The sequence below is a fragment of the Betta splendens genome, chromosome 5 (assembly GCF_900634795.4).
Source record: "Betta splendens chromosome 5, fBetSpl5.4, whole genome shotgun sequence".
Taxonomy (NCBI): Eukaryota; Metazoa; Chordata; class Actinopteri; order Anabantiformes; family Osphronemidae; genus Betta; species Betta splendens.
The window spans coordinates 9085871-9104326 of NC_040885.2; the positions used below are offsets into that span (position 1 = coordinate 9085871).

The following is an 18456-nucleotide window of genomic DNA, read 5'->3' on the forward strand; positions in this document are numbered from 1 at the left end:
GGCAATGCAACACCAAAACTGTAAATATAATGCAAGCTGTGCTATACATTCGATTCCAGGTCCGTATCAGATTTAGATATGCTTTGTATAATATATTATATACTATATATCATATAACGTGTTTTGGAATGCTTTCCTTTACGTCTCTGTCTTCTGAAACACAGAGCATTCAAGATAAGATGTAAGACCAATAAACCTACAGGTGTCAGTGTCTGTCACAGGCCCCGGGGCCAAACAGAACCAGAAGCCCCAACCCCCACACGATGTGTAGGCTTTGTACTCAAAACACAAAACACTGTGTTCTCCGTGCATTCACCACAGTAGTAGAAGAGGCAAGAATATAGTGTGTGTACGAGCTGGTTCTGGGGTATTTGGTTCTGGCTTTTTTCTTTTTTTTTCCTGGTAACTGCAACGAATCTGTGTTTGGGATATTCATGCGTTTTACTTGTTTTGAATGACTCCAAAAGTACAACATAACCTTTCATGAATCCATTTGCGAGCGTCCTGTCGGTTGGACGCTGTGACGGGCTCTAGCCGCTGGGGGGCGCGCTGCTCTCTGCGCGGACGCCAAGCTCCGCCCCCTCCCTCTGTTTGCCTGCTGACTCCGGCTCGGCGAAGACGCCCTTAGCAACAGCGCACAGCTGCGTCGAATAAGACACTCGTACCGCGGCGAAGAAGGATTAAACATCGCACATTTAGTTCACCGCGGGGACGGCGGCCGAAGCTTTTCTGCAGAGCGGTCGCGCCGCTTGGAAACATGGGGTCCCAGTGCAGCTAGCGAGCTAGCCTGTGTTGGCTAGCAGCCCCCGAAGACGAGCGAGCCAGTCGCGAGCAACCCCCCCCCAAGGAGGACGATCCCGGGGACTCGACGAGTGGTAGCGTCGCTGTTTACCCACCACAAAGTGAGCTAGCCGGGAATAAGCACGGGAATGGTGCTCGGGACCGACTCGCTGCACCGACAGAGAAAGGCGAGGGGCACCCGGGTCAGACCACCAAGCTGTAACATTTGGACTCAAACTATTTTTAACCGAGGGAGCGGCTCTCGGGCGGACGACCGTGTGTGTGGGAGCGCGAGCTAGCTGGCTAGCTGGCTAGCTAACCGAAAGAAAGGAGCCCCGCCGGCTGCTCGCCTTTTTCCAGCTGCAGCCGAGGCTGGCGTCAGTGCGAGCAGCCTTTTTGCCTTTTTAAATAAAGGATAAGTCCCAGTCAACGCCGACAACCGCGTTCGGCAGCACCGAGGATAAGGCGACGTGAAAGTTGCTGGGACACGATCAAACTTTGCTCCGTGACTCGAGGTCCAGTCCTTGTTTTCCACAGTTTCCCCCCACTTCGGATGCTGGCATCACGTACCCACTGCGACCATGATGATAATAAGCAGAAAACCCGAGGGCCCAATAGCAGCAGGTAACCCCGGCGGCGTCCAGCCTTTGTCTCGAGTGTTTTTACGGAGGTTCTGTTTAACTCCCAAATGTTTAACCACGTGACACCAAATGGGCCGTTAAACAGAACCAGCAGTGGTTCTCGGTGCCTCGTCGTGGCACCTGTCTGCGTTTACTGAAGCGTCTTGGGCCTGAAAGGTTTCGCTTCACAGTAGTTTTCCTGGTTCTCGGTTTAAATGTCACGTCGTCTCGTGGGTGAAACAGAGCGACGTAGACGCGACGGGGTGTTTTGAACCTGTTTTCGTTTGCGTTGCAACTTAGTCGGATTGACAAAATGTGCGTCTGAGGGCCTCGAAGCTGCTGCTGTCGTCTCATCTCACGTAGATGAGCGCCTGTGTCCATGTGGCCACTGTTTTTGTTTTTATGGAGTTTTTACTGCTGTTGTTCACATTATCACTGACTTCATCTCCTCTGTTAAGGGCAACGTCAGTGTCGTGTTTGTGCCTCAGTCCAATCTACCGCGTGCTTTACATTGGGCGCATTGACTGTAGGGAGACACTTTGTCCAGGATACCAGGAAGCGAGGACAAAAGCCCTGAATTCACCCCACCGCATGCACACCCCCACGTTTTGTGACACATGATCTGCTGTACACGTTGTGTTTGTTTGCTTGAACCTTGTCCTCTAGCCTTTTATTGTCCAGAGGAGTTATTTTACAGTGTGGAGAGCTCAGTCTGGGCTGTAATGTTTGAGTACAAGCCAGTTTCTGCTACATTTCAAATTTAACTTTTTTTTCCCCCATGGAAAAATTTGCTGGGACAACATAGTCACATGTTATACAGGCAGTCTGCTTCCCCCACAGTGTGGCTAGGCGTCTGCAGAGGGCTAATTGTGTGTGTGTGTGTGTGTGTGTGTGTGTGTGTGTGTGTGTGTGTGTGTGTGTGTGTGTGTGTCTTTAATGCCTCTGTTTGCTGTGCTGTGCAGGTCCAATGCATCTGTTTCCAAGCAGCAGGTCTAATCTGTCTTGGAGCTGGTCTTTTGACGAGCTAGCAGTGGGAACACAAGGCTCTGACGCACCTACACATAGTTACAGCCCTAGGGACGTGTCAGAGCACCCAGCCTGCCACAATTGGGCTTTTGGTAATGAGTTAACTCAACACAATGGCCTTGTAACTAGCTCATTCTAACTAGCAATTCAGCCCCGCTTGAATGTTTGAGTTGCAACTTGTATGCAGGCTAAATGACGGTTGCCACAAACAGCTGGTTGATGGAGATATGTCATTTGAGACATTCTACCTTGGGCTGTACTATCTCGTATGAGGTGCATTGCCACAGAGGTAAGCACGAACACACGGCACTATTGAATGACATGAACCCGCACCCTTTCATACGAGCTCTATTTCTGAGCACACCTGGCGTGCACACTAGATGACATGGGCCTGAATGGACAGATGGACAGACGGAAAGATGCTGTCGTCACAGAGGCATATGTTACCCCCATTAGGCCAATAATACCACTTGCAGTGCTAGCGATCTGGCTCCCTAAGCTATCTAAGCTGGTCAGGTCGCAGCCCTTGGATACAATGTGGACACAAAAGATACAATGGCCTATCTGCTTATAATGGATTTTTTTGCAGTAATTGTGGGTTAGAATGTTGTGGCAGACAATATGCATCCCCACTGGTCTGCAGAGAGCTTTGTAAGTGAGCCTGTCCTGCTGAGGCTGGCTTCAGGGATTTGTGTGGCCACATCTTTGTTTTAGTCTTAAGTCAGTTATTCAGGCTGCTAGGCTGATTGATTGAACAATCAATGCTACTTTGCCTGGTTCGAGCCAGCAAGAGATTGTGTGCCTCTGCAGAGCAGATTAGATTTCATCTTCTGTGGATGTCTGAGTGTTTTCTCAGCTTTTATCTCTCACTGTGTCTTTGTTGTAGATTTGATGATTCCAAATGATCACACTGGTTTGTTTGTGTTTCTTCCTCCCAGCACGCCACGGTGATGGCCTGTATGACTCGTACATGAGGACAGACCACATCCTTAAAGAGGACGCCGATAAGAACAGTCCATCTGGGCTGCCCCCTGTGTCCAAACACACGGTAAGTATACACACAAACACATTCTTCACAATGGCAGCGAAGCCCCTTTTCCCTGTGCTGACGCACAGTCTGTCTCCGGACGTCCTGCTCCTCTGAGAGAGAGCCCTCGGACGGTTCATCCTATTTCCTCCGTTTCCTGATTTTTATCTGAAAGCTGTGTAATTCAAGTTTTATAGTCTTGAAAGGGAATACCACATGATCATGTGACCAATATCGATTGGCTGCCTGAGGAGAGCTATAAGGTGTGTGGCAGCAGGCAGTTCACCATGACTCCACTGCATTATTTAAACATGCATGGCTTGAGTATTTTGGCAGAAAATGCACACCACAGCATCCCACACCGGTCACAGAAAAAGGCTGGGTTGATATATTGTCAAGGTTTATTGGGCTTGAAAATGTGACCCACAAATAAAATCCCCAATCAACATTCTCCCCCTCCTCCCCTTCCCCTGTGTGTATAATGCTCCATCACTGGGCCTGCACGGAGGATGGGCCTGCTTTTCTTTTTTGCTCTGTTTGTATTTTCTCTCGCGCTCACTGAGTTTATATTCTTTGTTGAATGTGACTGAAAGTAGTTTGCTTCAGTTGAGTGTGTGCAGCGCTCAGAGATCCCTTGTGGTCTGTTAAAGCTATATGTCGCTGGTGTCCATTGTTAAAGGGGGAGGAAACGTAACAGAATAAACAGTAGGAGACCTCAATTTCTAGTACAATACAAAGAAGTGAGTTATGTTGATCATTAACCCTGCTATACACATAATGTTATGTCAGTGATTCAACTTTATATTTTCTGCATGACCATGATTATATATTTTGCATGTGTGCAGGACAAACATCGGTTTGGTTTTTTTACCATGTGCTGGATGCTGCTTTTCCAAATTCATATGTGCCGGAGAAGGAGTAAAGCATCTTAGTAGTTTGTGTGACAGCAGAAGAGATTAGCTCCCTCCATCTGTTGCCCCATGCAGATTTGCTCGTAGGCGACTCTCCACCCTCCTTGTTACCTCCTTACCTGTGTAGAGGAAGATTCTCATTTGGTGCACCACGCATACAATGCCTTGATATTCCCCTTTATTCTCCTATTCTATATTCTCCTTTCCTGTGACTGTTTGGGTCTGTGTGCAGGTGAGGGGGGACAATAAGTGACATTGGCTGTATTTGTAGTAGAGCTTTGGAAGAACAGCTGCAGGGGACCCTGGGTCAGCAGTAGGTCTGTTGTAATAGGTTACACTTGATGGCTGCATGATATATAGCAACCCATACACCCTGCATACCAAGTCTATTTTCAGACCCAAACTTACAACACCACCACGCTCCGAGTCCTCTTTCACTTGAACATGTCAACAGCTACTTTTAAAGAAAGTCTCTCATCGTGTTTTTTTAATCAAGCGGCATGGTTTCGGCTAGAGACCTGTTGAGCTGCGTGTTCGAGCCAAGGCTCAAAAGTGTAACGCAGGAAACTTACAGAAGATGAGAGGACACAGAGGCCTTAAATCTTGCTTCCCTCAGATCGGTGAGGCCACTGTGCCATTAAAATAAGACTGAGGCACCAAGAAAGACCCACTTATTATGCACCCTTGAGTGTGTCCGTATATAGGAAGGCCATGCTGAGTAAAGGCCGACGTGTCTTATTAACAGCCGCGCTGCTACTACAGTTTGGGAGTATAATCTGACTTTAATGACTGTCATTTCCCGAATGCTCCATAATCTTGTGGAGGGATCTTTCCACTTGTGAGGAGAGAGAGTGAAGCGCAAGGAATTCCGGGTATGGTTGAAACGAAGCTGTTTACTGGCAGGCGAGCATTTGACCCTGGCTTTTTCCTTAAACGAATCTAACCTTTCCAGCCTGTTTGTGTGCAAATATAGATGATTGGAATTGCATTGACTGTTTATTCCAGGTAAAATTTCAGTCCCTTTTGCTCATTTATGCTTGTGGTAAACTTTAGTGATAATGGGTCTAAACTTTGTTATCATCCAGCCCCAGTTACATATTATTATGAAAATTAGGAAATTCTGCATGTAGAGCATATGGTTTTACCTGTCACCTAAATAACCCAGTAGATTGGGGGGGGGGGGGGGGGGGGGGGTTATTTGCATGCCTTTTATGCATTGATGTAATCAGTTTGGATCTAGTAGTTCTTGCTTTGCTGGTTTCCCCTGTGTCAGCTAGTTTTCTAAAGGCTTTTAGCCTGACTCCAACATTTAACCGTTCATATGTGAGATAGAAGTGACACTATCAGCGGACCTAAGCTGATTCTGCTCACTGGTTATTTATCATAGTATTTATCATCATTTCACAACACCTCTCTGTACTGGTTCCCCCCCCCACAGTCAAATTATTTCCACTGAAACACTTTTATATTATGTTGTGTATTATGTAAATCTGCAGTAAAGCTTCTTGTAAGCTGGAAAATCAGTTTTATCTCATAGGTTACACATGAAATATTAAAATATTTCAAGCCAACAAAGTTAATTTCTTTGTTGTTACTTGCCGGTCAAGGTGAGTCTGAACTGGGTCTGTATGCAGGTGAGGCTGTAAATAGACACCTTGATTCTTTCTCAACTCTTTTTAAATACATTCAAACAGAACCATATGACTACAATATTTACAGTGTCCAAGAAGCACTCACTACATAATCAAGATTTTCTAATTAAACCTCTTTCGTCTGTTGTTTCTCTTCTTCCTCTGTCAGGTTGTCAGTAACAAGGTTGTCATGAGGGATCAGGTGACTGTGCGGGGTAGCCAGCTGAAGGTCAAGTACCTGTATGAAGACTCCATCAACAACCGAACGCTTAATGCCATATCCACTGCAACCACACAGAATATTGGGACCACTGGTCAGATGGCCAGTAAACCTGCTCCGCTGTCTGGCCTGTCTAAGGAACACAGTGTCGACAGGTGAGAAAGCTGTGAATGATGACAACAAACAATGTTGTTTTAACCATTTGTAGCAACTAATGCTACAAAGCTATCATCACAACTCCGTGGTTATAGGTCACCGTGTATCTGTTGTGGCTTTTCTCTACAGCACGGAATCTAGTAAGGGCTCTTCTGAATCATCTGGTAATGGAGGGAACGGTGGGAAAATAGGCAGCCCTCTCACCGCTGACCAGGCCGTTAGACTATACCGATCTCAACTAACCACCCTGGAGCAGACGGAGATCCACTCCTACCCAGACGTCTACTTCGTGGGACCCAATGCAAAGAAGAGGCTTTCTGTGGCTGGGGGCAACAACAACTGTGGATATGATGATGAACAGGGCAGTTACATTTATGTTGCCCACGACCACCTGGCTTACCGCTATGAGTTCCTCAAGGTCAGGAAGCCTCTTGCTATGAGAGTTGGGTTTGTGTTGAGTCTCGCGGAATTCTTACTTTCCTCTTTGTCCTTTTCTACAGATAATTGGTAAGGGTAGCTTTGGACAGGTGGCCAAGGTGTATGACCACAAGCTGCAGCAGCACCTGGCTTTGAAAATGGTGCGCAACGAGAAGCGTTTCCACCGTCAGGCGCAGGAGGAGATCCGCATCCTGGAACACCTGCGCAAGCAGGATCGCAACGGCACCATGAATGTTGTCCACATGCTGGAAAACTTCACCTTCCGCAACCACATCTGCATGACGTTTGAGCTCCTGAGCATGAACCTGTATGAACTCATCAAGCGCAACAAGTTCCAGGGGTTTAGCCTAGCGCTGGTCAGGAAGTTCGCACACTCCATCCTGCAGTGCCTAGACGCCCTAAACAGGCAAAGGATCATCCACTGCGACCTCAAGCCAGAGAACATCCTGCTCAAACAGCAGGGGCGGAGCGGCATAAAGGTGGGACACCTAGCGCATTCATTGATGGGTGTGTGATGTTTTGTGTCTGATTAGTAAAGTTCACTGACGCAATCATTTTGTTCTCCTGTCCCTGCTAGGTCATTGACTTTGGTTCCAGCTGCTTTGATCACCAGCGGGTGTACACCTACATCCAGTCTCGCTTCTATCGGGCTCCAGAGGTGATCCTCGGTTCACGCTATGGCCTTCCTATTGATATGTGGAGCTTCGGGTGCATTCTAGCAGAGCTGCTCACTGGTTACCCCCTGTTCCCCGGCGAGGACGAAGGTGACCAACTGGCCTGTGTCATGGAGCTGCTGGGCATGCCTCCACAAACGATTTTGGAGCAGGCGAAAAGGGCAAAGAACTTTATCAACTCCAAGGGTCATCCACGCTACTGTGTAGTCAATACTCTACCTACGGGGGCCACAGTGCTGGCAGGCTCGCGCTCCCGCCGAGGGAAGATGAGAGGTCCCCCAGGTAGCAAGGAGTGGAGTGCCGCACTCAAGGGCTGTGAGGACCCCACCTTTAATGACTTCATAAAGAAGTGTTTGGATTGGGACCCCTCAAACCGTCTCACCCCCGGCGAGGCCCTGAGGCACCCTTGGCTATATCGAAGACTGCCCAAGTCCATGTCTGGGTTTGAAAAGATGCCAGGGGCCACAGTGAAACGGCTGCCTGAGCATCACAGCACCTCCTTCCCCTCTATATTGGTCAAGGGGGCGCCTGTATTGGGAACCACAGCTGGCCACAATAAACTGAGGAGCAACATGATGGGAGAGTCAGGGGAGGCCATACCTCTTCGCACAGTGCTACCCAAACTTGTCTCTTAGAGAGAGTCTTATCTCCTCTCTCCTTCCTCTTCCCCCCTCTCTCCACTCCTCAGGAGGAGTGAGAGCCCACGGGGAATTTGGAGGCTAGGTTTTAAAACTCGTTTGGTTGTTCTTTTATTTGTTTTCTGATGAGAGGTGTCGACACCCAAGTTCCTGGTTTTTAATATTAGCTGAACAAGAGTGAAAAAGACAACAAAAGACATGTTCTAAAAAAAGAAAAGGTTTTTATACCAAGGACTTCCTTGAGCGGCTGTGGAGTTTGTGTATACAGCCAGTTGATATGGTTTCATTTAGATAATGCTTTTTAAAATCTTCCGTGTGAGTGGAAAGCTTGTGGGACTAAGCAGGTGTTTTTATACCCGCGCGTGGTCTCACGCGAGCGTCACGTTTTAGCGAAACGCACTCACCTGCACGGTCACTTGCCTCACTTCACTGTTAACCCTTGTAGGACACTGCCCTAGTCAGGGGAAGTGTTTATACACTTGTAAAAAGGGCTACAGAGATTACTCTTATCAGGTTACTTGTCCAGCCAATATGAGCTACTAGGGGGGGAAAAAAGAGTTGTTTGTAGTGTTTGGACCCTGCACACGAGTGCAGGTTCCCTCATATGTACAACATGACAAAGGTGATGAGGGGTTGGCATTGCGTGGGGGGATAAAGTCTGAAGGCTTTTGTAGCAATAAGGCTTCACTGTGTCATCATTTCCGATGCTGTTTTTCTACTTTTCCTCTTCCCTGGTGCTTGCATGTCGGCTCAGTATGTGACATTAGTATGATGTGTGCTTTAGCTTTGAGGTGCTACTGAAGGAGACCCTGAGAGGCCATGCAACCTATTTACAGCCCTCTCCACTGCCTCCCAACTCCCCTATTTGAGTGGGGGGGCAGTAAGCTGGAGTCTCACTCAGTACTTCCCAAACTCTTCTCATGTTAAATGATAAAGATGGAGAGCTGTAGGTCATTGCACATACACACATAATGGGTGATTGCCAGGAAAGTTGTCTTTGAAGTTGCAAAGAAAGCCACCTGCCCAGCTGCGTTAGCAGTGGAAAAGTAAAGAGCATGGGGTAAAGTAAAGGCCAGAATGCTTAATATGAGCCAAGATCCTTTTACAACTGGTGGTGGGGTAATTTATGAGAGGGGTCAGTGACAAAGGAGGGTTTTTATGGTACTGAAGACAAAAAGTGTTTCTCAGGGAGACATACTTGATACATCCCTTAATCTTTACACTAGCTGTGTTCCACTGGGATCCTCACGCATGCAGTTCTGTCCAGAGAGCCAGAGAATGCATGTACGACAGTGACTGCGACGGGGGTCTGCGAGCTCTGCGCTCTGACCTAGATTTCCTCGGCACCCCCCACCATCTCGCCGCCTCACTCATATTTCTCGCTCCGGCTCATGTAGGGCAGGGAACCATTTAAATTTACATGAACAGTGTGATTTACGGTGCTGTCCAAAATGCACGCGCACAGACACGCACACAGATACACGTCAGGTGCATGTTGGTATGGACCACACCGCTCCAAGACTTGGGTCTCGTCCCTCGCTCTCTAAGTGAAACTGTCAGGGGTTTCTACTGTTTCCATTTTTTTTATAGAAGTGGTTTCTATTGCTTTTCACTCCAGAATATCAGAGGATTTAAAATGCAAAAGTGGGAAAAGGAGAGAGTGGCGTACTGTCATGTTGTACTAGTGGTGTGCGTTAGTAGGAGGCTGTTTGGTGTTCCAGCATGAAATCACAACCTGTTATCAGACTGAGTGACTATGTGAAGAGAAACTGTACAGTAACCAAATGAAGTTGTGATAGTTTCTTTTTCTAAAGAAAATAAAATCATTATGAACTGCAACCCGCTGCTCTTGGGTGGTTTCTGGTTTGATGTGCCCATTAATGTACCATTCTCTGTTTAAATACTACTTTGTCACATCCATCCCGTATAGTGTAAACAGAAGGATCCACCTTTTGTTATGCTTTTTTTTTTTTTTTTAATTACATCAGATCCTTTTAGTTCCTTTCTGACGGCAACCACGTGAAATCAACTGGACTTCAGTCGGTGATTAGACTCAGTAAACATGGACACGCTGATAAAAGACTGGTTTGTGACTCTTCGTTGTAACATGTGATCTTTTACGGAAGTTTTTAGGAACGCGGAAAACAGTAAAAGATGCCAGAGAAGATTCCAATCATTCTGGTTATGGGGTTATTTCTAGGCGCAGTCAGTCAGTCTAGCCTTCCTCTGCTGCTGGCTCTGTCCAATTATGCAAAGCACTAGTGACGGGTGGGTTTAAGGTGAGCTAATTATCAAGAGTGGATTAAACTGAACCTTCAGCACCAGTCAATATACGTATAAGTGTTAATATTTACAAACAAGAAGTTGAAGAGCTGCACTGTAACAAGTCAGGAGGTGGTTGAAACCAGGTTCACTGGAAAAGTCCTGTGAAACTGGTCTGTTGACATTCCCGTGGCGCGTTTCATTGCGGTCCAGCCAATCGCTCAGCAGCTAATTCGAACCCGTCGTCACTGAGCTCTGCTTGTATCGTAACGCGGCCTCCCTCCGTTCCAGGTCCAGGTGCGTCGAGCGACGAACCACAGCGCTGCCACGGTTGCACCTGGGAAGCGAAAGGTGACTCCTCGGCTGTGATGACGCGGATGAGTCATGAGCGCTCAGGTGCATCCACACAAGAAGGTGGGGAGGAGGCGGAACAGGCTGAGCAGCAGCCTCTGGGCGGTTACGTATGTGCTGTGGTGTTGAAGGAATTTGACTCAGCTGCTTAACGCCAGCTGCTCAGTTTGAAGGAGGCTCAGTGGGATGACGTGGGCCTGGGTGGAGGAGACAGGCAAACGTACGGGCACGACGCTGGATGCCTCCTATTGTCTCTCTACCTCGTTCTCTTAATGTAAAAGCACATTAGCGCAATCCCATTACACGCCAACCCATTCACCTTCTGACCATATGGTGTGAAGCTGCTTCACCCTGCATCCGCTTTGACACACTGACTCCCACTGGTCGTGTGACCGATCTAGAACTTTGCATATTTCTACCCTCAGGGATGTGCGGCGATGACTGATGTGCGATCAACCTGAGGGCTGCTCCTTGTTTTATCATGTTGTGGGTTATTTGCGTGTCGCCTCTTTATGTGGTCTGCTTGTTGTCACTGCATGTTGTCTAGACCGATGTTTCAAGCGGTGAGTCACAGCCCTACGACGCTCCAGCGTGCGATCCTGTCCGTTTGCACGGACCCGTTCCGTGTTGCTAGACGCAGGAGGAGACAACAGAGTAACACACGCAGCCAGAAACACACACAGGCCTGGGTCACAGAGTGCAGACGCACACCGGAGCTATGTGTGTCGCTTGGCTTCGGCCCACCGGGACAGCTGAGGTTCGAACCAGGCGATGGAGGCAGGAGGAGAATGCCACATTAGTCCCTCTGTTAAACCAGCACACACAAAACACGCACACGCACATGCACACAAAACACAGCCTGCTGTTCTTTCCTCATACACACACACACACACACTCACTCACACAAAACACAGCCTGCTGTTTCTTCCTTGTACACATGCACAAACACACACAATGACACACTCACAGCTGAGCTTGAACTAGTCTCTCTCTCTCTCTCTCTCACACACACACACACACACACAGCTGAGCACATGTCTATACAGGCTCAACAGATGCAGATCTTTGGGAGAGGTGGGGTTTTGCTCCAGGAACATTTGCCCACCCAACCCACCGGCCTGGATTCCACACTAACAGCAGGTCAACAGCTCCACGTGAGCGTCTGTTGTGTTGTTTTCCATGTTTAGTCCCAACAAGGACACTTATTTCTTCATTTTCAAAACCTTAATCTGTCTCTGTTCCTATAGTTACTGCGTTCGCCGCCTGCATGTGCAGCCCCCACGTTTGGGTTTTCAGTTTCCCTGCCTTATTTACATGACCCGGCTGGGTCACATTTGAGACTGGAATAGAAGTTGACTCATCCCCTGTCTACAGACGATGGATCTGACTGTCTGTCTGTCTGTCTGTCTGTTTCTCCGTGTGTATAGGTTTGCATGTGTTTTTATATTTGTGTCTCGCTGCTTCTCTTACACCCTCAAGGTAGCGGGTCTGCACAGCAACACGCTGGCGAGCAGCTCCGAGGAGGCTGAGCCCACTCAACGGCTCAGAGGAGGCTGTTTTCCACAGTCTGGTCTCGTGTGAGTGTATAAATGTAGCTCCGAGTTTATCTTGTGTGGCTGATCAAAGTTCAGTTTCACAATGACTCAAGGCTATTTTCAATACTTTTCCTCACAGACTGCTACTTCACTAAAAGCAGTCCAACTGTTTAATATAATTTTTCTTCCGTAAACACAAAAAGAACATCAATAAAACGTGTGCATCGCCTCCCTGATCGCCATGAACCTCTCCTTCACCCAGCAGTGCTGCTGAACCACTGACCTCAGAAAACGCCCCGCTTTTCTCCTCCTTGATAAATTATCGCCTCCTTCCACACACACAAACACACGCCCACGCTCACACGTGTGGCGTTTCTGATAGAGACGCCACCCAGGACCGTCCCCGTGTCGCTCGTGATTTGATAGCGATGCTGCCACTGCTGCAAAATGAGGTGTATTACATGCATTTGTTGCCACTTGATGGAAGAGATGCTCGCTCCTCTTCTCTGTCGAGGCTCCGAGCTGTTGCTACAACCGCTCTGTCGCTGGGGAAATGGGATATTTATGGTCGGTTTCACGTTTCATGGAGAAGACGGGACGGGGCGTTTTGGAGGTTGGACACTGATCTGCTGCTGTGAACCTTCCTTCAGGTTCCCTGTTGGTCCTAGGCCTCTACAGACATCCGTTGTACCGAACATTACTTGACCCAGTTCAGTTTTGTAAAGTAAAAAGGCAAAAAGGACACATGTAAATGGTCCCCCATGTGTGGTTGTATGTGAGTATGAGCCAGCTCAGCCTCCTGCACCGCGCCTGTGTTTGCATGACTGGATGCTCAGAGCAAACACAGACTGGTTGGTTTCTGTCACATGCTTGTCTTGTTTGTGTTATTAAAAAAGTAGCTTTCTGTGTCCAACACTCATTATAAACTAATGGTATTATGGTGTGTGTGTGTGTGTGCGTGCATGCATGCGTGCACAGCGCAGCACCAGTCGACTACACAATAGTCATCTGTGCATATGTTTGTGTGCAGGGGAAAGTCCCATTGCCCTCATCCCCTTACCCCCTCACCAGCTGCTGGGTGAAGTGTGGTGCCGAGAGCTTCTACCAGCTTTGTTCTGCCTTCGTCAGGGACACAACACGTTTCCCTCTGAAACCAAAATGACGATTTGCAGACGAGACTTTTTTTCCTGTCTGACAAATTGAGGCCATTAATAAAGATTAATGTAATATTTAGGGCAAATATGCTTGTTGACATTCTGGTTAAGGTTTAAATAAGCTCGCATGCACACACACACACACACACACACACACACACACACACACACACACCACAGCCGGCAGGTGATGCCTTAAAAGGTCTGGCTGCAACAAATAGTGTAGCTCATCCAGGCTTTATGAAAGACAACATGCAGAGGACAGATGTTACACTGGTGTAAAGGGTGAAACTCTGCTGCTGCTTCGGTGATGTTACAGTCAAGGTCAGACACCACACACACACACACAGGGGGAGGCCTGCTGGACTGTGCAGTGCTGCTCCACTGAGTTCACTGACTGCATTAAGGCCCGAGTTCAAGAGTTCAGGACTTAATAGTAATAATCCCGTCGGCTGAAATGCACACTGTGAACGTGAGGCAGGCAGGGCACTGTTATGTACATACAGTATCTATTTATGTGTGAAAACGACTTGGGCTCGTGTCTTATGGATTAGCAGGTGTTTGTGTGCGCTGCGTGCCCACATGGACTCGCTGTGTGTCAGGCTTAGGGCAGCTCCTTTGGCATTTGCTGTGACAGGCCGTGATGCTGGCTGAGGGGGGAATGCAGGTTTGAGGAGTGGGCTCCAGGAATGGAAATCCACACCAGAGGGGCATGGTGCTCTGTGGGTCAGACCGCCGTACAAGGGCATAGTGGAGGCAGAGGACCGCCATAGCAGCCACACACATCTACATTAGGGGGTGTGTGTGCATCTGCATTGGGGGTGGGGGTGAAGTGACAGGATAGTAGTGCCAGCTGGGCAGCTTAAAAATAGTGTGGAGCGAGGGATTGCAACTGCACGGGACTCTAGGAACACATGACCGCTACTCCAATGGTAATTCACAGAGGATTTCTCTGAGCTTTGTGGCGACTGATGAGACAAGAGAGGGGAGCGATTACAATGAGCTGCCTCACAGGACCATATCTGGGTCGTCTGACTCCAATCAATTGGTACTTGTGAAAGTGAGACGAGCGCGAGTCATAGTGTGTGGGTCAGAGCTGCAGGTTGCAGGTGTACCAGGTCCAGGAGGTGGAGAGGGTGCGGGCGAAGCGAGTGGAGCAGACACGCGGGGGCAGTGGGGCAGTGGGTTGAGAGCAGGAGGTGAAACGTGACGGGGATTAGACTGGCAGGATTAAAGGGCACTGACCTCTGCTAATGCACAGAACAGAGGGATGTGATGAAGAACCGAGGGGACGACACAGGAACAGCTGTTCCTTCAGGAGGGGCCAGAACACACACACACACACACACACACACACACACACACACACACACACACACACACAAAGCATGCCAGCGTGTACACGGGTAACTCACACAGGCATAAACTATGTTACTAATTTAAATTGGTGGATAATCTCAAGCACAAAGTGGCTCTTTCACCTCGCATAATCTCAGTTCGGATTAAGATGGATTACCGGATTACAAGGCCGCCCATGGGGAGGGAGCGAGACAGAAAAAAGATGGATGGTTGGGACGCACACTACACAGGAAGCAGTTCTCCCACTTCACACAGGATATGTCAAGTTTTTGGTATTTGGTATCTTTGTATTTCCCAACAGCCAGTTGTAACTGGAAACAGCAGTAGTCATTCTGCCACCTACGACAGGTTGGAACGTATCTAGCCACTTAAATGCAGGTCTAAAAAGCAGAGCCCGGCGGCAGACGTAGACGCCTCTGTTTGGATTCGTAAACGTGTCGGTACTCTATCTGCACTAATGGAAGAGGAAAGTATGTGGAGTCATTCAGACACGGCTGATTTAATGGACACAGGAAATCAAAGTAAACAGAACTCAGACTATTACTTGGTCATGTTGTGGACAGGCTAATGCTTCAGGTGCTCACATGGACATGCTCCCACACATGTCCTCTCCGCCGCGGGGTCAGTGACCCAGAGTGAATCACAGCGAGAAGACGCGGCGTGACATTGTTGTGTCTGTGACGGAGCTCGTGCTGGTGCCAAAGCCCGATAACGGCAGAGGCCTTCTCTGTGCGGGACAACTGGAGCGTCCCGCGGCCCCATTTCACCGGACGGGCGCAATCGGACCTGTGTGTCTGTTTAAGGGCGCGAGCGTCCGGAGCGAACCGGAGACGGAGCGTGTGTGTGTGTGTGTGTGTGTGTGTGTGGCCCCTTGTTAGGAGGGTGGCAGCCGAATTGGGGCATTCTTTACAGCTGAGTAGGGCAGAAGACGAGCTGGCAGCCGAACTAGGCTAAATAATGGTCCTCTATCATAAAACAGGCTCTTGTTTATTGGGGGGCGAGCGCGGGGAACCAGGAATGTCCATGTGATTAAAACGTGAGAGCAACTGCTCACACGCCAACAGATCGTGTCCCACTGACCTCGAAAGGCAGAACAGAGAGAGGAAGTTGTGTGGTGCCTTTCTAGTCTATTTCACCAATTTCCAGGGCGCGTTTGCACGTTTCTGTTTTGTTTTCCACGGCTCCCTCTCTCCCTTTGTTTCCCACCCGGTCACCGACCCACGGGGACCACTGCGAAAGCCTCTGCAGGGGCTGAGCCCGTATTCACAGATGAAAGCGGGAGGCCAGACATTTCATGGACGCGCCGTACGAGCTCCTTTGTGTGGACGCAAGTCTGCAGCATTGTGCTGCGTTAAAAGCGCCTTTTTAATGTTTTGTTTTAAGAAATGTGCATGTGTGTACAGTATGTGTGTGTGTGTGTGTGTGTGTGTGTGTGTGTGTGTGTGTGTGTGTGTGTGTGTGTGTGTGTGTGTGTGTGTGTAAGCAGGAGCTGCAGACACTATTGCATTTAACAGTATTGCATAATAGTATAATACAAACTATACTCAATGCAGACACAGACAAACATAGAACAATCATCTGTGATGCAGCGGCTGGTTCTGCTCCATCACAAGCCCTGCCCCGGGCTTGCCCCGGAGCCGATAGCGTCTGTGACTCAGTGTTTTTATGATCTTGTGTATGTGTGTGAAAGCGGGAAAGCGAAGGAGAGTGTGAGAAAAGATAAGGGATGACGGAGGAACAAGGAGCTCAGTCAGCCGCTAAGCCTCAAGGGACGCGGCCTCCAGGGAGCAGCTCGCGTCGCCAACCAAACCAGAGCCGGGGAAACCACCTCGCCGCTCCTCTGAGCTTTTCCCGAGCTATAGGAACAAACCGGCACGCAAATAGAGCAACAAGTAAACAGGCTGACAGACAAGCTGGGCGACGGGCAGAATAGGTCTCTCGTTTCTGCAGTGTCTTTTGAGGCTAAATTAAGGAAAGCAACGCGTAAACAAATGCGTTGCGGCGTTTGAAGGACACGGATGAAGGCAGCGACAGTTAGATCACATGTAAATATGCGTTCTTGGTGCGCTATGTGGCAAATTAACGGAGCGGGGGAGAGCTCGATTATACCATGGGATCATTAGGGGCATGTGTGTCTGCGTGCATCACAGGGGTGAGCAGGTTCAACAGGTCCCATGGTGGGCGGGAGGCTCGCGGGCGCTCAGGTGCTAGAATCCTATATCAGAGCCAGTGCTGACCATGGTGCTATATCAAGAGCCAGCTAGGGTTTCAGCCCCGGCAGCAATGGAGGATTATTCTGAGAAAGACGGGTTACGGCCAGCCTGAAATAACTGATCCAAACTTGCTCTGACTTTTGCACACTAATGAAGAACAGCGGGCGAAAGATGACAGGAGATGCAGCCCCTGCCCTGGAGATTTTCCCCTTCACATCAGGAAGTACGAGGAGGGCTGTGAAACAAGAGAGCGTCAGGGGAGGATTCTGGGAAGCAGGAGTGAAGACAAGGGATATGTCAGCGTGCAGGTTTCTGTAGCTCTGTGCACAGGCCACGCGTTCCTGGTCAGAGGTTTCTGACATCAGTTCACGGCAGAGGCCAATTAGTTCTGAACAGAAGCCTCCATATTTAGCTTTCTGCGGTCTGATAATAAATGAAGAGTTAACGTGGGATCAGGTCATCCCGACTGTCTGGGGAGCAGCTGTAAATGTGCCCCAAGCTCGGGAACTGTGTCTTAATTCATCAGCGCGAAGCTGTCAAAACACGGGCAACAGTTTCCAGTTTCAACCCCCCCAGCATCTCTGCATTGTCATAGAAAAAGAGATTTTCTGTCTCCTGCAATTTTTAATCTTGACCTAAGGTTGTAATCTAAGAATAAAAGCTAAAAGTCAGTGTAACTTAGTGGTAGTTGTTGTTGGAAATGTATTTATATACTTTTTATGTACAATAAAAACACTAAACTAAAACTATATAAACTATATAAACTCTATTTCTAATGCTCATGTTGTTTTGATTGTAGTATGTACTATGAAAAACCAAAGGAAGGGAAAAAGATAGAAAAACACAAAGGAAGAATAAGAAAACAGCTAAAGGTAACTAAGCAGAACTTGGGTGCATCACATGTTAAAGCATCAAAGGTATATTAGGAAATGCCAGCTCTGTGTTTCACATATTTTCAGGTTCAACTGATAAAAACTTGCCTCGCACAACTGCGTCATTGCTGAGTTCTTTCAGGAATTAATGCTACGCACCACAGAGGGAGTGACGTTTTATCAGCATCCCTCAGGGTCGATACTGAGTTGAGGACCCTGATGTAAGAGGACGGTTTAGTTCAGTGTCTGACAATTGGTCAGCTTAATTAGATTCCTAACGACTTCCTGTTGTTCTCAAATACATTTACTCTTATGTGGCAAACATTAATTTACTGCTGGATGCCGGATTGAACACACTTGTAGGTACTGGTCTCTAATGCTACAATCCGTCTTTAAAACCATGACTTGCCCTCCATCTAGTGGTTAGACGTGGGACTGCATTTAAATTCCACGTGTCCAAGTATCACTAAAATAAGAGTGAAGGACAAAAATGTGGGGACATAAACATGTAAGTTAATACTTAAATTTTGAGAGGAAAATCTGTTACTGTAAGATTATAGAATATTGGAAAACATGACAGATAACATAC

General features: G+C 48.2%; 1 protein-coding gene across 1 annotated transcript; it reads left to right on the forward strand.

Moving 5' to 3' along the window:
* Positions 1–276: 276 nt before the first annotated feature.
* On the forward strand, positions 277–9960 carry dyrk3 (dual specificity tyrosine phosphorylation regulated kinase 3). Its single transcript, XM_029149968.3, has 6 exons — positions 277–1404; positions 3365–3474; positions 6165–6370; positions 6501–6789; positions 6872–7288; positions 7387–9960. Exons 1-6 carry the CDS (start codon positions 1362–1364, stop codon positions 8116–8118), a joined length of 1797 nt encoding a protein of 598 aa, XP_029005801.1. The 5' UTR covers positions 277–1361; the 3' UTR covers positions 8119–9960.
* The last annotated feature ends 8496 nt before the right edge of the window (positions 9961–18456 follow it).